This window comes from Triturus cristatus, chromosome 1_2, assembly GCF_964204655.1.
Source record: "Triturus cristatus chromosome 1_2, aTriCri1.1, whole genome shotgun sequence".
Taxonomy (NCBI): Eukaryota; Metazoa; Chordata; class Amphibia; order Caudata; family Salamandridae; genus Triturus; species Triturus cristatus.
The window spans coordinates 1,180,272,447-1,180,288,877 of record NC_140580.1 but is presented as its reverse complement, the minus strand read 5'-3'; the positions used below and the strand labels follow the sequence as shown (position 1 = coordinate 1,180,288,877).

The 16,431-nt window shown below is 51.0% G+C and overlaps 1 protein-coding gene across 6 annotated transcripts in view; it reads left to right on the top strand.

The window, feature by feature from the left end:
- Nucleotides 1-16,431, top strand: part of SPTAN1 (spectrin alpha, non-erythrocytic 1) — a 724,155-nt gene that overhangs the window by 163,778 nt on the left and 543,946 nt on the right. For all 6 annotated transcript variants that reach the window (XM_085614072.1, XM_085614071.1, XM_085614070.1 and 3 more), the window contains exons 9-14: nt 6,085-6,220; nt 6,571-6,672; nt 9,809-9,946; nt 10,138-10,248; nt 10,401-10,478; nt 10,566-10,721. In XM_085614072.1, the coding sequence (XP_085470198.1) occupies nt 6,085-6,220; nt 6,571-6,672; nt 9,809-9,946; nt 10,138-10,248; nt 10,401-10,478; nt 10,566-10,721 (721 nt within the window). The remainder of the gene's footprint in view (nt 1-6,084; nt 6,221-6,570; nt 6,673-9,808; nt 9,947-10,137; nt 10,249-10,400; nt 10,479-10,565; nt 10,722-16,431) is intronic.

The window sequence follows — 16,431 nt, the reverse complement described above, 5'->3', positions numbered from 1 at the left end:
ATGCCCTACTGAAGGAGACACAGCTCTACCAGAAGGGGCGAGCTCTGACAGTGAGGGCGGTGAGCAAGATGATGGGGATGATGGCGTCCTGTATCCAGCTGGTGCCGAATGTACGCCTACACATGAGACCATTCCAGGAATGGCTGCAACAGCAATGGTCACAAGCAAACGGAAGTTGGGAGGATCTAGTGGTTGTTACGCACGCAGTGCAGGAGGAGATAACTTGGTGGAACAGAGACAACATAACAACAGGGAGAAGCCTGACACCACCAAGCCCAACAGTGACCATTACCACGGACGCATCGCAGATGGGATGGGGAGCGCACATGGACAACCTCAGAGTGAGGGGTCTATGGGCTCCGGCAGACGCGGTCCGCCACATCAACTACCTCGAGTTGAAAACGATACTGCTAGCCCTGAAGGCATTCCAGAGACACCTGTGCGGGCAGAGGGTGTTGGTGCAGACAGACAACACCACGGCGATGTTCTACATCAACAAACAAGGGGGGACACAGTCGTTTCCCCTCTCATCCCTAGCTCAGGAGATTTGGAGATGGGCCATACCTCTCAGGATAGATCTACTGGCAATTCACCTACCGGGGAAGGACAATGTGGAGGCAGACTGGCTGAGCAGGCAGACCTCAGCATCGCACGAGTGGGAGCTCAATGGCCAGGAAACGGAGAAACTCTTCCGGAGATGGGGGACTCCCACAATAGACCTTTTTGCAACACGCCACAATGCAAAATGCCAAAGCTTCGCGTCCAGGCAACCAGATCAGCAATCCAAGGGAAATGCCCTATGGATAAGCTGGTCGAGGACATTTGCCTACGCCTTTCCACCGATACCCCTGTTGCACAGAGTGCTCGACAAGTGCAGAACCAGCAACATGACTCTGATCCTGGTGGCCCCACAGTGGGCGAGGCAGACATGGTTCTCACAGATTCAAGAAATGGCGCAAGGCAATCCGTACAGGTTCGAGCGAAGAAAAGACCTGCTCTCAATGCAAAACGGGGAGGTCCTGCACCCAGAGCCAGAGACCCTCAACCTAGCAGCATGGCTCCTGAAGACCTAGAGTTCGCACACCTAAGGTTACCTCAGAGCACTATGCGAGTGCTACGGGAGGCAAGGAAACCTACTACAAGAAAGTGCTACAGCGCAAAGTGGAAGAGATTCACGGTGTGGTGCAGGAAGAAGGGCCTGCACAACAGAATGACAAGAGACTCAACTGTGCTGAGGTACCTCACACACCTTCTAAAGAGTAACCTCTGCTCGAGCTCCCTAAGGGTGCACCTAGCAGCGATCGTTGCCTACACCAGAGGTGAGAAGGGTGGAAGTTTCTTCAGCTCGCAGGTGGTGAAGAGATTCATGGAGGGAGCCAAAAGAATGGCACCCCCGAAAAGGTTGCCGCCGCCGGCATGGAATTTAAACGTGGTTCTGACGGAGCTCATGAAGGCGCCGTTTGAACCCATTCACAAGGCCAATCTACAAATGTTGACGATGAAGACTGCCTTTCTAGTGGCCATAACCTCACTACGCAGAGTGAGCGAGCTTCAAGCACTAACGCTACAGGAGCCCTACATTCAAATTCACAAAGACAGGGTAGTCCTGAGGACGGACCCACACTTCATGCCCAAGGTAGTGTCGGCGTTTCACATGAATCAGAGTATACAGATACCGAGTTTCTTCCAAAACCCGACTACAAACGCAGAAAAGGCCCTGCACACCCTCGATGCCAGAAGAGCGGTGATGCACTACATTGAAAGAACCAAAGAACTCAGGAAGTCGAAGCAGCTGTTTGTGTCCTTTGCTACTAGCTTCATGGGTAGACCAGTGACCAAGGGCACCATCGCTAGGTGGATTGCCCTCACTATTCAATTCTGTCACAAACAGGCTGGACAGGAGCTAACGGAGGGGCCACAAGCTCACTCCACAAGGAAGAAGGGGGCCACAGTTGCCTTCCTGGCAAACACGCCCATCCAAGACATTTGTCTCGCAGCAACTTGGGCATCTGTGCACACGTTCACAAAGCACTACTGCGTGGACATTCAAATGAATAAGGAAGCACAGGTCGGACAGAAGGTGCTACAACACATTTTCAACGACCAGCGATCATCTTCCACCCAGCCACCACAAAAATAGGAAAACCGCTACAAAATCTATGCACAGCATAGTGAATCCAGAAAGATTCACGCTGCAAAACGAAAAGTTTCTTACCTGTCGGTGTAGTTTTGCAGCTTGAAGATCTTTCTGGATTCACTAGCGAACCCACCCACCTCCGCCAGGAAGATGAGGCTGGAGGAAGAGGGGGTGAAATGGATAGGATCAAATAAGTGGATACGTACAGAAATATGGACAAAAGGATTAATCAATCGCCTAGGGTTAAAAAAAAAAAAAAAAAAAAAAAAAAAGGGAAAAAAGAACCCGAAGATGGCGCCCCAAAGGTGGGACTTCCGCAGGAAGCACGACGACGTCACGGGAGGTGCACCAAATGGTGGACGTCGACGCCCACCTGGGCTACAAAAAAAAAAAAAAAAAAAACAAAGAAAAGACTACGAATCCGGACCCAACCACAAGATCGCGGAATAATGCACAGCATAGTGAATCCAGAAAGATCTTCAAGCTGCAAAACTACACCGACAGGTAAGAAACTTTTCGTTACTCCACATCAACCATCTGGAGTTATTGGCAATCTTTCTAGCCCTGAAATCCTTTCAGAAACAAATTTCAGCCAAAGCAGTCCTCATTCGCACAGACAATATGACTGCAATGTATTATATTCAAAAACAGGGGGGGACGCACTCTCCCCAGCTCTCCCGCTTAGCACAGAGCATATGGAGATGGGCAGTTCCACAAAAAATCTTTCTCCTGGCACAACACGTCCCAGGCATACAAAACACCATGGCAGATATGCTCAGCAGACAGACGCAGCAAATGCACGAATGGGAACTGCATCCACAAGTTCTTCGCCCATTCTTCCACAAGTGGGGGCATCCTCAGATAGACCTCTTCGCCACCCACGAAAACAAAAAATGACCAAGCTTCGCCGCCAGATACCCACACCCATTGTCCAAAGGCAATGCGATATGGATGAACTGGTCAGGCAAATTTGCATACGCCTTTCCACCTCTCCCGCTAATTCCATTAGTGGTAAGGAAGCTACAACAGCACTCCCTCACACTCATTCTGGTAGCTCCAACATGGGCCATGCAGCCGTGGTACACCACACTACTACAGTTATCGGTGGTACCACACCAAAAACTACACCTGTCCCCATGCCTCCTAACCCAGAACCATGGAGAAATCAGGCACCCGGACCCAGCTCAGCTTAACCTTGCGATCTGGCTCCTGAAATCTTAGAATTTGGATACCTTAACCTCCCCCCTGATTGCATGAACATTATCAAGGAAGCCAGGCGTCCTACCACTCGAGCATGCTATGCCGCAAAGTGGAAGAGATTTGTTGTTTACTGCCGTAACAATACAATCAACCCTTTAGAGGCATCCATACAGCACATCATATGCTATCTGTTCCATCTTCAAAGGTGTAACCTGGCATATTCATCCATACGTCTACACCTAGCAGCAATTGCTGCTTATCTACAAAACAGACAGCATTTATCACTGTTCAGAGTGCCTGCTATTAAAGCCTTTATGGAAGGCCTTAAACGAGTAATTCCACCCAGGGCACCACCTTCCCCTGTATGGAATCTCAACGTAGTTCTTACAAGACTCATGGGTCCGCCTTTCGAACCAATGCATAAATGTGAGTTACAGTTCCTCACTTGGAAAACAGCTTTCCTCGTAGCTATCACTTCCCTTAAAGGGTTAGTGAGATACAAGCGTTCACTATACAGGAACCCTTTTTACAGATACATCACAGCAAAGTGATACTTCGCACAAATCCAAAATTTCTGCCCAAGGTCATTTCCCCCTTCCATCTCAATCAATCGGTGGAATTACCGTTTTTTTTTCTCGCAACCTCAATCTGTTGCGGAAAGGGCTCTACATACACTTGATGTTAAAAGGGCTTTACTGTACTACATACAAAGAACGCAACCTTTCAGAAAGACTAAACAATTGTTTGTCTCCTTCTCTCCACCGCATAAAGGCAACCCCATCTCTAAATCAGGGATAGCTAGGTGGATTGTAAAGTGCATACAAATTTGCTATCACAAAGCAAAAAGAACATTATCTGTTCCACCTAAAGCCCACTCTACAAGAAAGATAGGGGCTTCTATGGCTTTTCTAGGGAACATACCCTTAGATGACATCTGCAAAGCAGCCACATGGTCAACACCGCACACCTTCACAAAACATTACTGTGTAGACGTGCACTCCAAACAAGCTAGTGTGGGCCAGGCTGTACTAAAGACACTGTTTCAAACCACTGCAACGGATACAGGTGGTCGCCGCTAGGGCTGGGTACTGCTATATAATCTATGCAAAAGTGTATAATCTGCAGCTCGTATGCCTCGAACGGAATATGCTACTTACCAGTATGCATCTGTTCTTGGCATGTAGAGCTGCAGATCTATACACGCCCACCCGCCTCTCCGGCTACCTGTATCCGTTCCAGTCTATCTTATTTAGATACAACACACATGGGTTTCTTTACTGTTATCACTACGCTCCATCTTTTCCCGGCTGGCGAAAAACAATCTGAGGATGGAGCCGAAGCCCATGCGCAGTACGTACCAAAGGAGGAGTCAACGAACTCGTGACTTCCAAACACTGTCCAAGAAGAAAAACAAACTGCAAACATCCGGGCCCAACCCCAGATGGCGATCTATGCACAGTGTAGAATCTGCAGCTCATATGCCTCGAACGGAATCCTCCCCGGCTACCTGTATCTGTTCCAGCTTATCTTATTTAGATACAACACACATGGGTTTCTTCACTATTATTACTACGCTCCATCTTTCCCTGTTGCGAAAAACAATCTGAGGATGGAGCCGAAACCCATGCGCAATACGATCCGAAGGAGGAGTCACCGACCTCGTGACTTCCAAAGACTGTCCAAGAAGAAAAACAAACTGCAAACATCCGGGCCCAACACCAGATGGAGATCTATGCAAAAGTGTATAGATCTGCATCTCTACATGCCAAGAACAGATGCATACTGGTAAGTAGCATATTCCTTATACCTCCTAGAGCACATTCTACTCGCAAAATAGGGGCTTCCATGGCATTCTTAGGGAACATCCCCTTAGATGACATATGTAAAGCAGCAACATGGTCTACACCACACACATTCACCAAACATTGTGTGGATGTATTAGTACGTCAACAAGCCAATGTAGGACAAGCAGTGCTAAGAACACTTTTTCGAACCACTGCAACACCAACTGGTTAGTCCCTGCTTTTGGAGCATACTGCTATGCAGTCTGTGGAAAGCATGTGTATCTACAGCACACATGCCTCGAACAGATTGTTACCCTGTAATCATCTGTTCTTTGCATGTAGAGCTGACCATTCACATGCGCCCTCCCTCCTCCCCGGACACCTATGGTAGTTACACTTCTCATTACTTACATTAAACATGCATGGACATCTCTATTCTACACTTACTTACTCTATTATCACCCTCTTGCGGGAAAACAGTAACCATGGAGTCGATGCCCATGTGCATATCACCGAAAGGAGGAGTTACTTTAACTTGTGACTGGAAAAGACTTCTTCAAAGAAAAACAACTTGCAAACATCCGGACCCAACACTAGATGGCAGGAGTATGCAAAGCATGTGATCTACAGCTCACATGCCAGGAACAGATGCTTACAGGGTAAGTAACATAATCCTTCCATCACACAACCCGCTAAAATTTTAGAAAATCCCAAAAGAGGTTCCAGTGGATTGTTTTTTCTGAACAGTCTCTCTAGTACTGTGACTCCATATTGAGGTCCTATGGAGGGTTGTGGAAGACGCTTAGAATACCAACGGTTAAAATGTAGATAAGCGCCTAACATGATGGAATATCATCTCTCTCCTGCCTCAGAGCTTGAACCAGCCAGTGAAGTACAAACATGCTCTCTGCATCCACACAACTAGTTACTACTGGGGTTGTGATGAACTCTCTTCTCTTGCAGGCTGCAACGCTTCCTGGCAGACTTCCGGGATCTCACCAGCTGGGTTACTGAGATGCGTGCACTCATTAATGCTGATGAGCTGGCCAATGACGTGGCCGGGGCGGAAGCATTGCTAGACCGGCACCAGGAGCACAAGGTATGCCTGAGGCTGATACCCTGTACATTCTAGACCCAACTAGGTTAATTCTGTCATTCACATCTCAAGGGCTGCAAATATGAGGAGCTCCTTTGTGATTAGCATGTTCAATTTGGGCCAAGCTACCCATTCTCCTCCGGTTCCCCAATTTGAGCCCTCCAGCATGTCTCCTCATCATCTTGACATCCCCGACGTAGTGTCCTGGCTAATCTTGGTTACCTGAAGAAATCTCAGAAGAGCCGAGCACTCACGGCTGTGCCAGTTTTTCCTTTCATCGAAGAAATAGAAGCATGTCCTCAAACAGCACTTTCCTCCTAGTATGAGCGTTACTGGTTTTGCTTCCTTTGCAGGGTGAAATTGATGCTCACGAGGACAGCTTCAAATCTGCTGACGAGTCTGGACTGGCCTTGCTTGCTGCTGGTCACTATGCTTCTGATGAAGTCCGGGAGAAGGTACATATGGCATTGTCTTCCTGGCTTGGATATCAGTCGGAGGGGGACTGGGATATGGGCACGCATAACTCTGCTGTTAGTTCGTCGAGAGGTTTTAATGGGCTTGTATAGTGCACTTCCACTGGTATGGACTCTTGGCTAATTGTTTCTTGGCTTGGCAGCTGGGGTTGGTCTTTGACTGGTTCGTTTCTGTCCGGGAATAGAATAGGTGGGCATGGGGAGCAGGATCTGGCTGAAGGGCAGAATCTGCTCCTGTAAGATGGTATGGGGAGCAGAATCTGCTGTAAGATGGTATGGAGAGCAGGATCTGTGCATGGAAGAGGGTGCGAGGAGCACAATCTGCTGTAAGATGGTATGGAGAGCAGGATCTGCAGGTGGAAGAGGGTGTGGGGAACAGGATCTGCGGGTGGAAGAGGGTGTGGGGAACAGGATCTGCAGGTGGAAGAGGGTGTGGGCAGCAGGATCTGCTGCTGGAAGAGGGTGAGGGGAGCAGGATCTGCAGGTGGAAGAGGGTGTGGGGAGCAGGATCTGCTGCTGGGAGAGGGTGAGGGGAGCAGGATCTGCTGCTGGAAGAGGGTGAGGGGAGCAGGATCTGCTGCTGGAAGAGGGTGAGGGGAACAGGATCTGCAGGTGGAAGAGGGTGTGGGAAACAGGATCTGCAGGTGGAAGAAGGTGTGGGGAACAGGATCAGCTGCTGGAAGAGGGTGAGGGGAGCAGGATCTGCAGGTGGAAGAGGGTGTGGGGAGCAGGATCTGCTGCTGGGAGAGGGTGAGGGGAGCAGGATCTGCTGCTGGAAGAGGGTGAGGGGAGCAGGATCTGCTGCTGGAAGAGGGTGCGAGGAGCGCAATCTGCTGTAAGATGGTATGGAGAGCAGGATCTGCAGGTGGAAGAGGGTGTGGGGAACAGGATCTGCGGGTGGAAGAGGGTGTGGGGAACAGGATCTGCAGGTGGAAGAGGGTGTGGGCAGCAGGATCTGCTGCTGGAAGAGGGTGAGGGGAGCAGGATCTGCAGGTGGAAGAGGGTGTGGGGAGCAGGATCTGCTGCTGGGAGAGGGTGAGGGGAGCAGGATCTGCTGCTGGAAGAGGGTGAGGGGAACAGGATCTGCAGGTGGAAGAGGGTGAGGGGAACAGGATCTGCGGGTGGAAGAGGGTGTAGGGAACAGGATCTGCAGGTGGAAGAGGGTGTGGGGAACAGGATCTGCAGGTGGAAGAGGGTGTGGGGAACAGGATCTGCTGCTGGAAGAGGGTGAGGGGAGCAGGATCTGCAGGTGGAAGAGGGTGTAGGGAGCAGGATCTGCTGCTAGAGGGTGAGGGGAGCAGGATCTGCTGCTGGAAGAGGGTGAGGGGAGCAGGATCTGCTGCTGGAAGAGAGTGAGGGGAGCAGGATCTGCAGGTGGAAGAGGGTGTGGGGAGCAGGATCTGCTGCTGGAAGAGGGTGTGGGGAGCAGGAGAGCAGGATCTGCTGGTGGAAGAGGGTGCGAGGAGCAGAATCTAATGTAAGATGGTATGTAGAGCAGGATCTGCAGGTGGAAGAGGGTGTGGTGAGCAGGATCTGCGGGTGGAAGAGGGTGTGGGGAGCAGGATCTGCGGGTGGAAGAGGGTGAGGGGAACAGGATCTGCTGCTGGAAGAGGGTGAGGGGAGCAGGATCTACTGCTGGAAGAGGGTGAGGGGAGCAGGATCTGCGGGTGGAAGAGGGTGTGGAGAGCAGGATCTGCTGGTGGAAGAGGGTGTGGGGAGCAGGATCTGCTGGTGGAAGAGGGTGCGAGGAGCAGAATCTGCTGTAAGATGGTATGTAGAGCAGGATCTGCGGGTGGAAGAGGGAGTGGGGAACAGGATCTGCAGGTGGAAGAGGGTGTGGGGAGCAGGATCTGCTGGCGGAGGAGGGTGCGAGGAGCAGAATCTACTGTAAGATGGTATGTAGAGCAGGATCTGCAGGTGGAAGAGGGTGTGGGGAGCAGGATCTGTGGGTGGAAGAGGGTGTGGGGAACAGGATCTGCAGGTGGAAGAGGGTGTGGGAGCAGGATCTGCTGGTGGGAAAGGGTGTGGGAGCTGGATCTGCTGGTGGGAAAGGGTGTGGGAGCAGTATCTGCTGGTGAGAAAGGGTGCGGGGAGCAGGATCTGCTGGTGGAAGAGGGTGTGGGAGCAGGATCTGCAGGTGGAAGAGGGTGTGGAGAGCAGGATCTGCAGGTGGAAGAGGGTGAGGGGAGCAGGATCTGCAGGTGGAAGAGGGTGTGGGAGCAGGATCTGCTGCTGGAAGAGGGTGAGGGGAGCAGGATCTGCTGGTGGGAAAGGGTGAGGGGAGCAGGCTCTGTGGGTGGAAGAGGGTGTGGAGAGCAGGATCTGCAGGTGGAAGAAGGTGTGGAGAGCAGGATCTGCAGGTGGAAGAGGGTGAGGGGAGCAGGATCTGCGGGTGGAAGAAGGTGTGGGAGCAGGATCTGCAGGTGGAAGAGGGTGTGGGGAGCAGGATCTGCAGGTGGAAGAGGGTGTGGGGAGCAGGATCTGCAGGTGGAAGAGGGTGTGGGAGCAGGATCTGCTGGTGGGAAAGGGTGCAGGGAGCAGGATCTGCTGCTGCGAAAGGGTTCGTTAGCAGCATCTGCTGCTGGGAGAAGGTGCGGGGAGCAGGATCTGCTGCTGGGAGAGGGTGCGGGAGCAGGGTCTGCTGGTGTTAGATTGCGTGTTGAGCTGGATCTGCTGGTGGAAGAGGAGGACAGGGTCTGCTGGTGGAAGGTGTGTTCAACAGGATATTGTGGATCTATCTGGAGTGGGATAATGTGGAATCAGGGTTATGAGTGAGAGGTTGCAGCAGAGAAGTCCCGGCTGCACTCAGAAGGAGGCTTGTTAGAGAGGGGAGCACAGGTTATTTTGGCCGTGGACCAGAATGTAGATCTGTCTGAGGTGATTGAAAAGTAGGTGGGAGGAGAAGTGATTCCTTAATCTGATTTGCTCCCTGATGTGTTTTTTTTTTTTTTAATCTATACACCATCGTATCAGGCCACAAGTGTTCTGAAAATCAGTTTGCTCATATATTATAATTGCATTCATATAGTGCTTCCTAACCCTGACCAGGCCTTGAACCGCATACATGTCCCTTCTGACACTGTTGGTCATGTATTAACTGTCCTTTCTTCGCTCCAAGTTGTCTATCCTGGCAGGGGAAAGGACAACGCTCCTGGAGCTGTGGGAGCTGCGCAGACAGCAGTATGAACAATGCATGGACCTGCAGCTCTTCTACCGGGACACAGAGCAAGTCGATAACTGGATGAGCAAGCAGGAGGTGAGAAGCTGGTTGGACTTGGCCCAGGGAGGCAGGGTACAAGAGGACCTTTTGCATGTTAGTGAGTAAAATTGTCTTTGCTGATGGCAGGAATTAGTAGGCCCCCGTAGGCATACATGTAAGGATCCTTGATCGCCACCTCTTAGTGGCAGGACGTATCTGCCTCAAACCACTTCCTCTTCTTGCATTAGGCGTTCCTGCTCAACGAGGACTTGGGTGATTCTCTGGACAGTGTGGAGGCACTTCTGAAGAAGCATGAAGATTTTGAGAAATCGCTGAGTGCCCAGGAAGAGAAGATCACGGTAGGGCTCCCACTTTGCAGCTCGGTCTTTTTGGAAGGATCTAACAGGCTGAAGCAAAACTGCTCCTGAGAATTCAAGGGGAACATTGACTTGGGTTAGCGTGGAGCACAGTTTAGGGTATGATCTTTGACTGTATTTATTTTAATTTTCAGGCCTTGGATGAATTTGCAACCAAGTTGATTCAGAACAATCACTATGCCATGGACGATGTGTCATCTCGTAGGGATGCGGTGAGCATGTAGAACAGATTTTCCATCTTTGCTGACGCTTGTAAGAGATTGCTGAGTGACCCTGTCATTTCTCTACTCTTTCTGCAGCTCTTGAACAGGCGCAATGCCTTACACGAACGTGCCATGCATCGGCGTGCGCAGCTGGCCGACTCTTTCCACCTGCAACAGTTCTTCCGTGACTCTGATGAGCTGAAGAGCTGGCTCAATGAGAAAATGAAAACCGCGACAGATGAAGCTTACAAGGTGAGGTTTAGGTTGAATATCCATTGTATCTGCCCCCTCATGAGTTATCTCCATTCTACAGCATGTACACCACTGTCCTCCTTGAGTTCTGTGAAGAGACCAGGAGGGAGCACCCAGGGCTAGTGCAACAACAAAGGTTCAAGTGAAATTTCAATATCCTCCCCTGCCTGCTAAAACTGCAGCAAAGAAAACCTTGCATATTGTGGGAGCCCTGGTGTTCAGGCCATGGATGAGGGAGGCTCCATGGTTCTGACATCTTTTGGCGTCCAGGCTTGTCTTAACATGTAGTTCTCCATATTTTTTAGAACAATCCTGGAGATCACCTTGGCTAGTGTAAGAGCAGTCCCAGGTCTAAAGCAAGGGCCATCCAGGGTCAGCACGAGGGCAGTTCTAGAACTGGCACAACAGCTACTCTACAGTCTATCTTTTGGGGCAGGAGCAGCAGAGACAGAATTCTGACAAGGCTGGAAAGTAGTGCATGTTGGTAGTGTAAGCAAAAGGGGTGTGAGCAAAGCAAGGTGTGGACGTCGAGGTTTTCTTTACATTTGCTATGGGGAATGCACATCCCTAGGAGTTGGTCTTCATTTGAATGATGTTACCTTCCCTTTTCAGGTTCTTCCAGGGATATCCTGCCACACATCTTGCTTTTTACATGAACAGATGTAATGTGTGTTTGAAAACTAACACATATTTGCATCTGTGTCAGGATTATCTTGGCCATTGCATTTAAGGTCTAAGTGTGCAGTGTATAAGCGTCAAACGGGATGTTTTCAGTCAGTGCTTTTCTACTGTCTCGCACATTATGCAAAACATTGACTTGCTCAGTACAAACCATCATTTCAAACAAAAAGGTGAAGCCCCATTGATAGCTTGTAAGGAGGGACGAGCGTGGTTCTGTGCCTTTCAAGAAGTACTGTGAGCTCTGGTGGTCCATGCATGCGCAGCTGCATATCCTCTGGTCCTGTCTGTGGGGAGATGCTGGGTCTACAGTGACATTTTAAGTGGAAATGATGGCCTGGAACACCGTCTTTTCTTGGCTTTTGCATTATTAACAGTGTTTGTAGCCCGAGTCATCTTTGCGTAAGTAGCCTTTAAGGCACGGTGGATGTGCAATTCAAGTCACCAACATTAGAAGCACCAGTGTCTAATAAGTACTTGGTTTCTTAGACTATATTTTACAGTTCGAGGCATGTGGGCTGCTGAATTCATATCTGTGTATAGATCGCCGCCTAGTGTTGGGTCCGGATGTTTGCACGTTGTTGTCCTGGAAGAGTCTTCGAAGTATCCTGGGATAGGTGACTCCTCCCCTGGACTACAGTGCGCATGGGCATCCTCTCCATCCTCAGATTGTTTTTTTCCGCCATTGGGTTCGGATGTGTTTATCTTGACTCAAGTTAGGAAAAACTTTTTACAGGCCAAAAGGCCTTTAGTTCGCGTCGGTACTGTTCCCGATCGGTATCGATAGTTATTTGTTAGTTTACTAACTGCCAGACCAACTTTTTCGCATCATACCCGACCATCGACCCGACATCGACGATGGAATCGAGGACGCCCTTCAAGCGGTGCACTGTATGCAATGCGAAATATCCCCATGTCGACGTCCACCCGGTGTGCAACAAATGCCTTTCACCGGATCACGACGAGGCCACATGTATGGCCTGTGCCCGATTCCGATCCAAGAAGACTCTCCGGAATCGTCGAGCAGCGAGGCTCGAAGCGCAGCAAGCGGCACCGGCCCCGACTGACATCTTCAACGCTGAGGACGAAGATGTGCAAGACGTGGAGAACCTACCCTCCAGCCCCGCTTCCGAACACGACTCCGGATCGGAAGACGTCGAAGAACAACTCTTTCACAGAGACGAAGCCGACACCGAGGTAGGAGACTACAATGAGGCCTTAGGGGCCGAAGAGAGTAGCTCCGGTGACGAGCAAGGCCTACCTGAACAGACTGTGGATATCCCAGTGCGTCAGTCTGTGGCTCCGGTCGAGGGATCGCCTTCGGGCCTTACCCAAGACCTATCCCGCATCCATTCGGCCCCGCCCTCTGGCCCGGCCTCGGACATTCAGCGGCAGCCTTTCCTACCCAAAACGGCTGGTTTCCCTTCATCGAAACCGAAAGCCGTATCGGTTCAGCAGAAACCGAAACTGAAAGTCACACTGGTCGGATCGAAGCCCACCACACCTTCGACGCCAGCCAAACCCGTCGGCACCGACCGCACCAAACGGGACTGCGGTGCCGAGCTTGCAGCAGCCGTCGTCGGCGCCGACGCACGGAAAAAGACCATCGGTACCGCCAAGCCGCCTCGGCTCCCGGCAACGAAACAATCGGCTCCGACCACAAAGGTCAAAATGGCTGCTGGATCTCACACCACTTCGAAAACAGCACCAAAGGCACAATCATAGACGCCGTCGACAGCTACTACCTCTCCTCGACTCGATGACCCCGTGGCACCGAAGAAGTCCACGCCTGCCTCAACGGAACCGGTCGGCGCCAAAGAACCGTCGGCGTTCCAGGTGCGGCAAGTTTCAGCATCCTTGCAACGCATCAAAGATAAGGCAGCCCTCCAGGACACATCAAGCTCCGAGCCGAAAAAGGCTCAAAAAGCTTCTCCGGCACCGGCCAACATCACTTTTGGCCTGCCACCATCCACGGCGCCAAAACTGTTCGAAATCAGAATACGTGTCACCCACACCAGGATCACACCTGCAGAACACTCTCCTACGGAGACGTCGCCATCACACATCATCGATGCCGCAACAGGCAGAATGATGCTTCACAAGAGGAAGATAACTTCCGAGCCAGCTTTCGACTCCTACCGGATCCCACTAAAGAAAAAGCTGCCAGTGGATTCGGAACCAATTCTTTACGAGCCTCTCCATACCTCTTACCAAGATCCACAGTCCTTCTCTCCGACACACTCCGAAACAGACGTTTTGGAGGACTACATAGGTGACCACGTCCCCTACCCCGGAGAAATGGACCCTGAAGGCCAACAGGACCCTGACCAAGCTTGGGATGACCCTGTGGACTCAAACGCACCTATGGATACGCAGGACACGCAGCTATATGGTGCAAAAACGTCTCCCACAGAGGACACTGCCGCATTCAACGCCCTCATTGAACGTGCTGCGGCCAATCATGGCGTTCAACTCCACTCTGACACCATCGAGGACGATTTTCTCATGGATACTTTCGCATCCTCAAAGACATATTAAAACTCTACCCATGTTGAAAGGTGTCCTCAAACCAGCAAAGGACATTTTCAAAGAACCCACCAGGGCAAGAGTAATAAACCCCAGAATCGACAAAAAATATAGGTCAGCGCCTGGGGATCCTACCTATATTAGAGGACAGTTGCCTCTGGATTCCATAGTAGTCGCGAATGCTCGTAAACGGGCGCACTCGCAGACGACTGGGGATGCCCCTCCCCCGGACAAAGAGTCCAAGGTGTTAGAGACCTCCGGCAAACGGGTTGCAGCCCAAGCAGCTAACATATGGCGTATTGCCAATACTCAGGCGCTCCTGGCTCGCTACGACCAAGCGCATTATGACACACTAGAAACCTTACTACAACATCTCCCTGACCAATACAAAGAGGGAGCAGAGATCCTCATCAGAGAGGGACAACTTCTCACAAACGCATCCATCAAGTGTGCACTGGATGCCGCAGATACAGCTGCCAGAGCCATAAACACTAGCGTCATGTTACGACGACACGCCTGGTTACGAATCTCCGGATTCAAACCTGAGGTGCAAAATAACATCCTCAACCAGCCGGTCAACCCAGACTACTTATTCGGGCCAGAGGTTGACACCACACTAGAAAAAATAAAAAAGGACACAGACACTGCAAAGTCCATGGGGGCTCTCCAAACGCAGACCTTTCGGAGTGGCTCCTTTCGTCGCCCCGGCAATAGAGGAGCAGGTAGAGGACAGGGGTCACAGCAAACCTACAACAAGGGCAACACCCAAAGTACCTACGATAAAAACACCAGGGGTGGATATCGTGGTTCAAGCACAAAGGGCAGAGGACGCGGATACGTCAATACCAGATCCTCTCCCAAGAACAAACAGTGACACCCTCTCCCTTCCTCCCGACCACACAACACCTGTCGGGGGAAGGTTGCAAAAGTTCCTGTCCACGTGGAACTCCATCACCACGGACAGGTGGGTCAAAGATATTATCAAACACGGTTACTGCCTAGAATTAACCTCTACTCCACCCACAATACCCCCAAAACACCGTCCTATGTCCTCAGAGCACTTAGCGCTATTACAGCAGGAAGTGCTAAGCATGCTGCAAAAAGGCGCAATAGAGGTCGTACCCGTCCACGAGCAAGGTACAGGGGTGTACTCCCTGTACTTTTTAATACCAAAAAAGGACGGGTCACTCAGACCTATACTAGACCTGAGACCCCTCAACCGCTATATTCTTTCGGAGCATTTCCACATGCTTACCCTGCAACAAGTCCTCCCACTGCTCAAACAGGGAGACTTCCTAGCCACACTAGACCTCAAAGATGCGTATTTCCACATACCCATTCACCCATCACACAGGAAATATCTCAGGTTCACTATTCAAGGGCAGCACTACCAATTCAAGGTTCTTCCCTTCGGCGTGACACCGGCGCCCAGGGTTTTCACAAAGTGCCTAGCTACTGTGGCTGCACATCTACGGAGGCAACACATTCATGTCTACCCCTACCTGGACGACTGGCTTGTTCAGGCAAAGTCAGCCCAGCAATGTGCCAACCACATGTCCTGCACCATTCACCTTCTTCACAGTCTGGGGTTCTCACTAAATTACCCAAAATCACATCTCCAACCCGCACACGTACAACAGTACCTGGGCGCGACCATAGACACTCTGGCAGCCACAGCTCAGCCAAATTTAGTGAGAATCAACAGCATGCAAATGCTGATTTCCAAGTTCAAACCCCAACATTCCCTTCCCGCGCGAGTGTTCATGCAGTTGATAGGCATGATGGCCTCCTGCATTTTCATAGTCCCACACGTGAGACTACATATGCGCCCGCTTCAGGAGTGCTTAGCACGTCAATGGAATCAGGCTCAAGGGCAACTAAAAGACCTAGTGTTGGTGAGCGGTCGGGCATACAACTCTCTGCATTGGTGGAATCCACACAACCTTTGCAAGGGCCGACCGTTCCAAGAGCCAGTTCCACAAATAATACTGACAGCGGACGCGTCTCTCCAGGGATGGGGAGCTCATGTACTCAACTACACAGTGCAGGGACTATGGACAAAACAACAAAAGATGCACATCAACCTTCTAGAACTGATGGCAATCTTCCTGGCTATGAAAGCATTCAAAGTACACCTGTGCAACAAAGTCGTGTTGATCCGGACGGACAACATGACTGCCATGTACTACATACAGTAGCAGGGAGGAACACACTCTCCACAGTTGTCTCATCTGGCTCAGAGCATGTGGAAGTGGGCCATTCAGAGGAACATGTTCCTCATGGCGGAACACCTCCCCGGCAAGGACAACCAGATGGCGGATCTGCTCAGCAGACACAGCCACCAGATGCACGAGTGGGAGCTGCACCCATCAGTACTCCAACCGTACTTCCAGCGGTGGGGTCATCCAGAGATAGACCTCTTCGCCACAAGCGAAAACGCAAAATGGCAAAGCTTTGCCGCCAGGTTCCCACATCCGCAGTCGCAGGGCAATGCGATATGGATGAA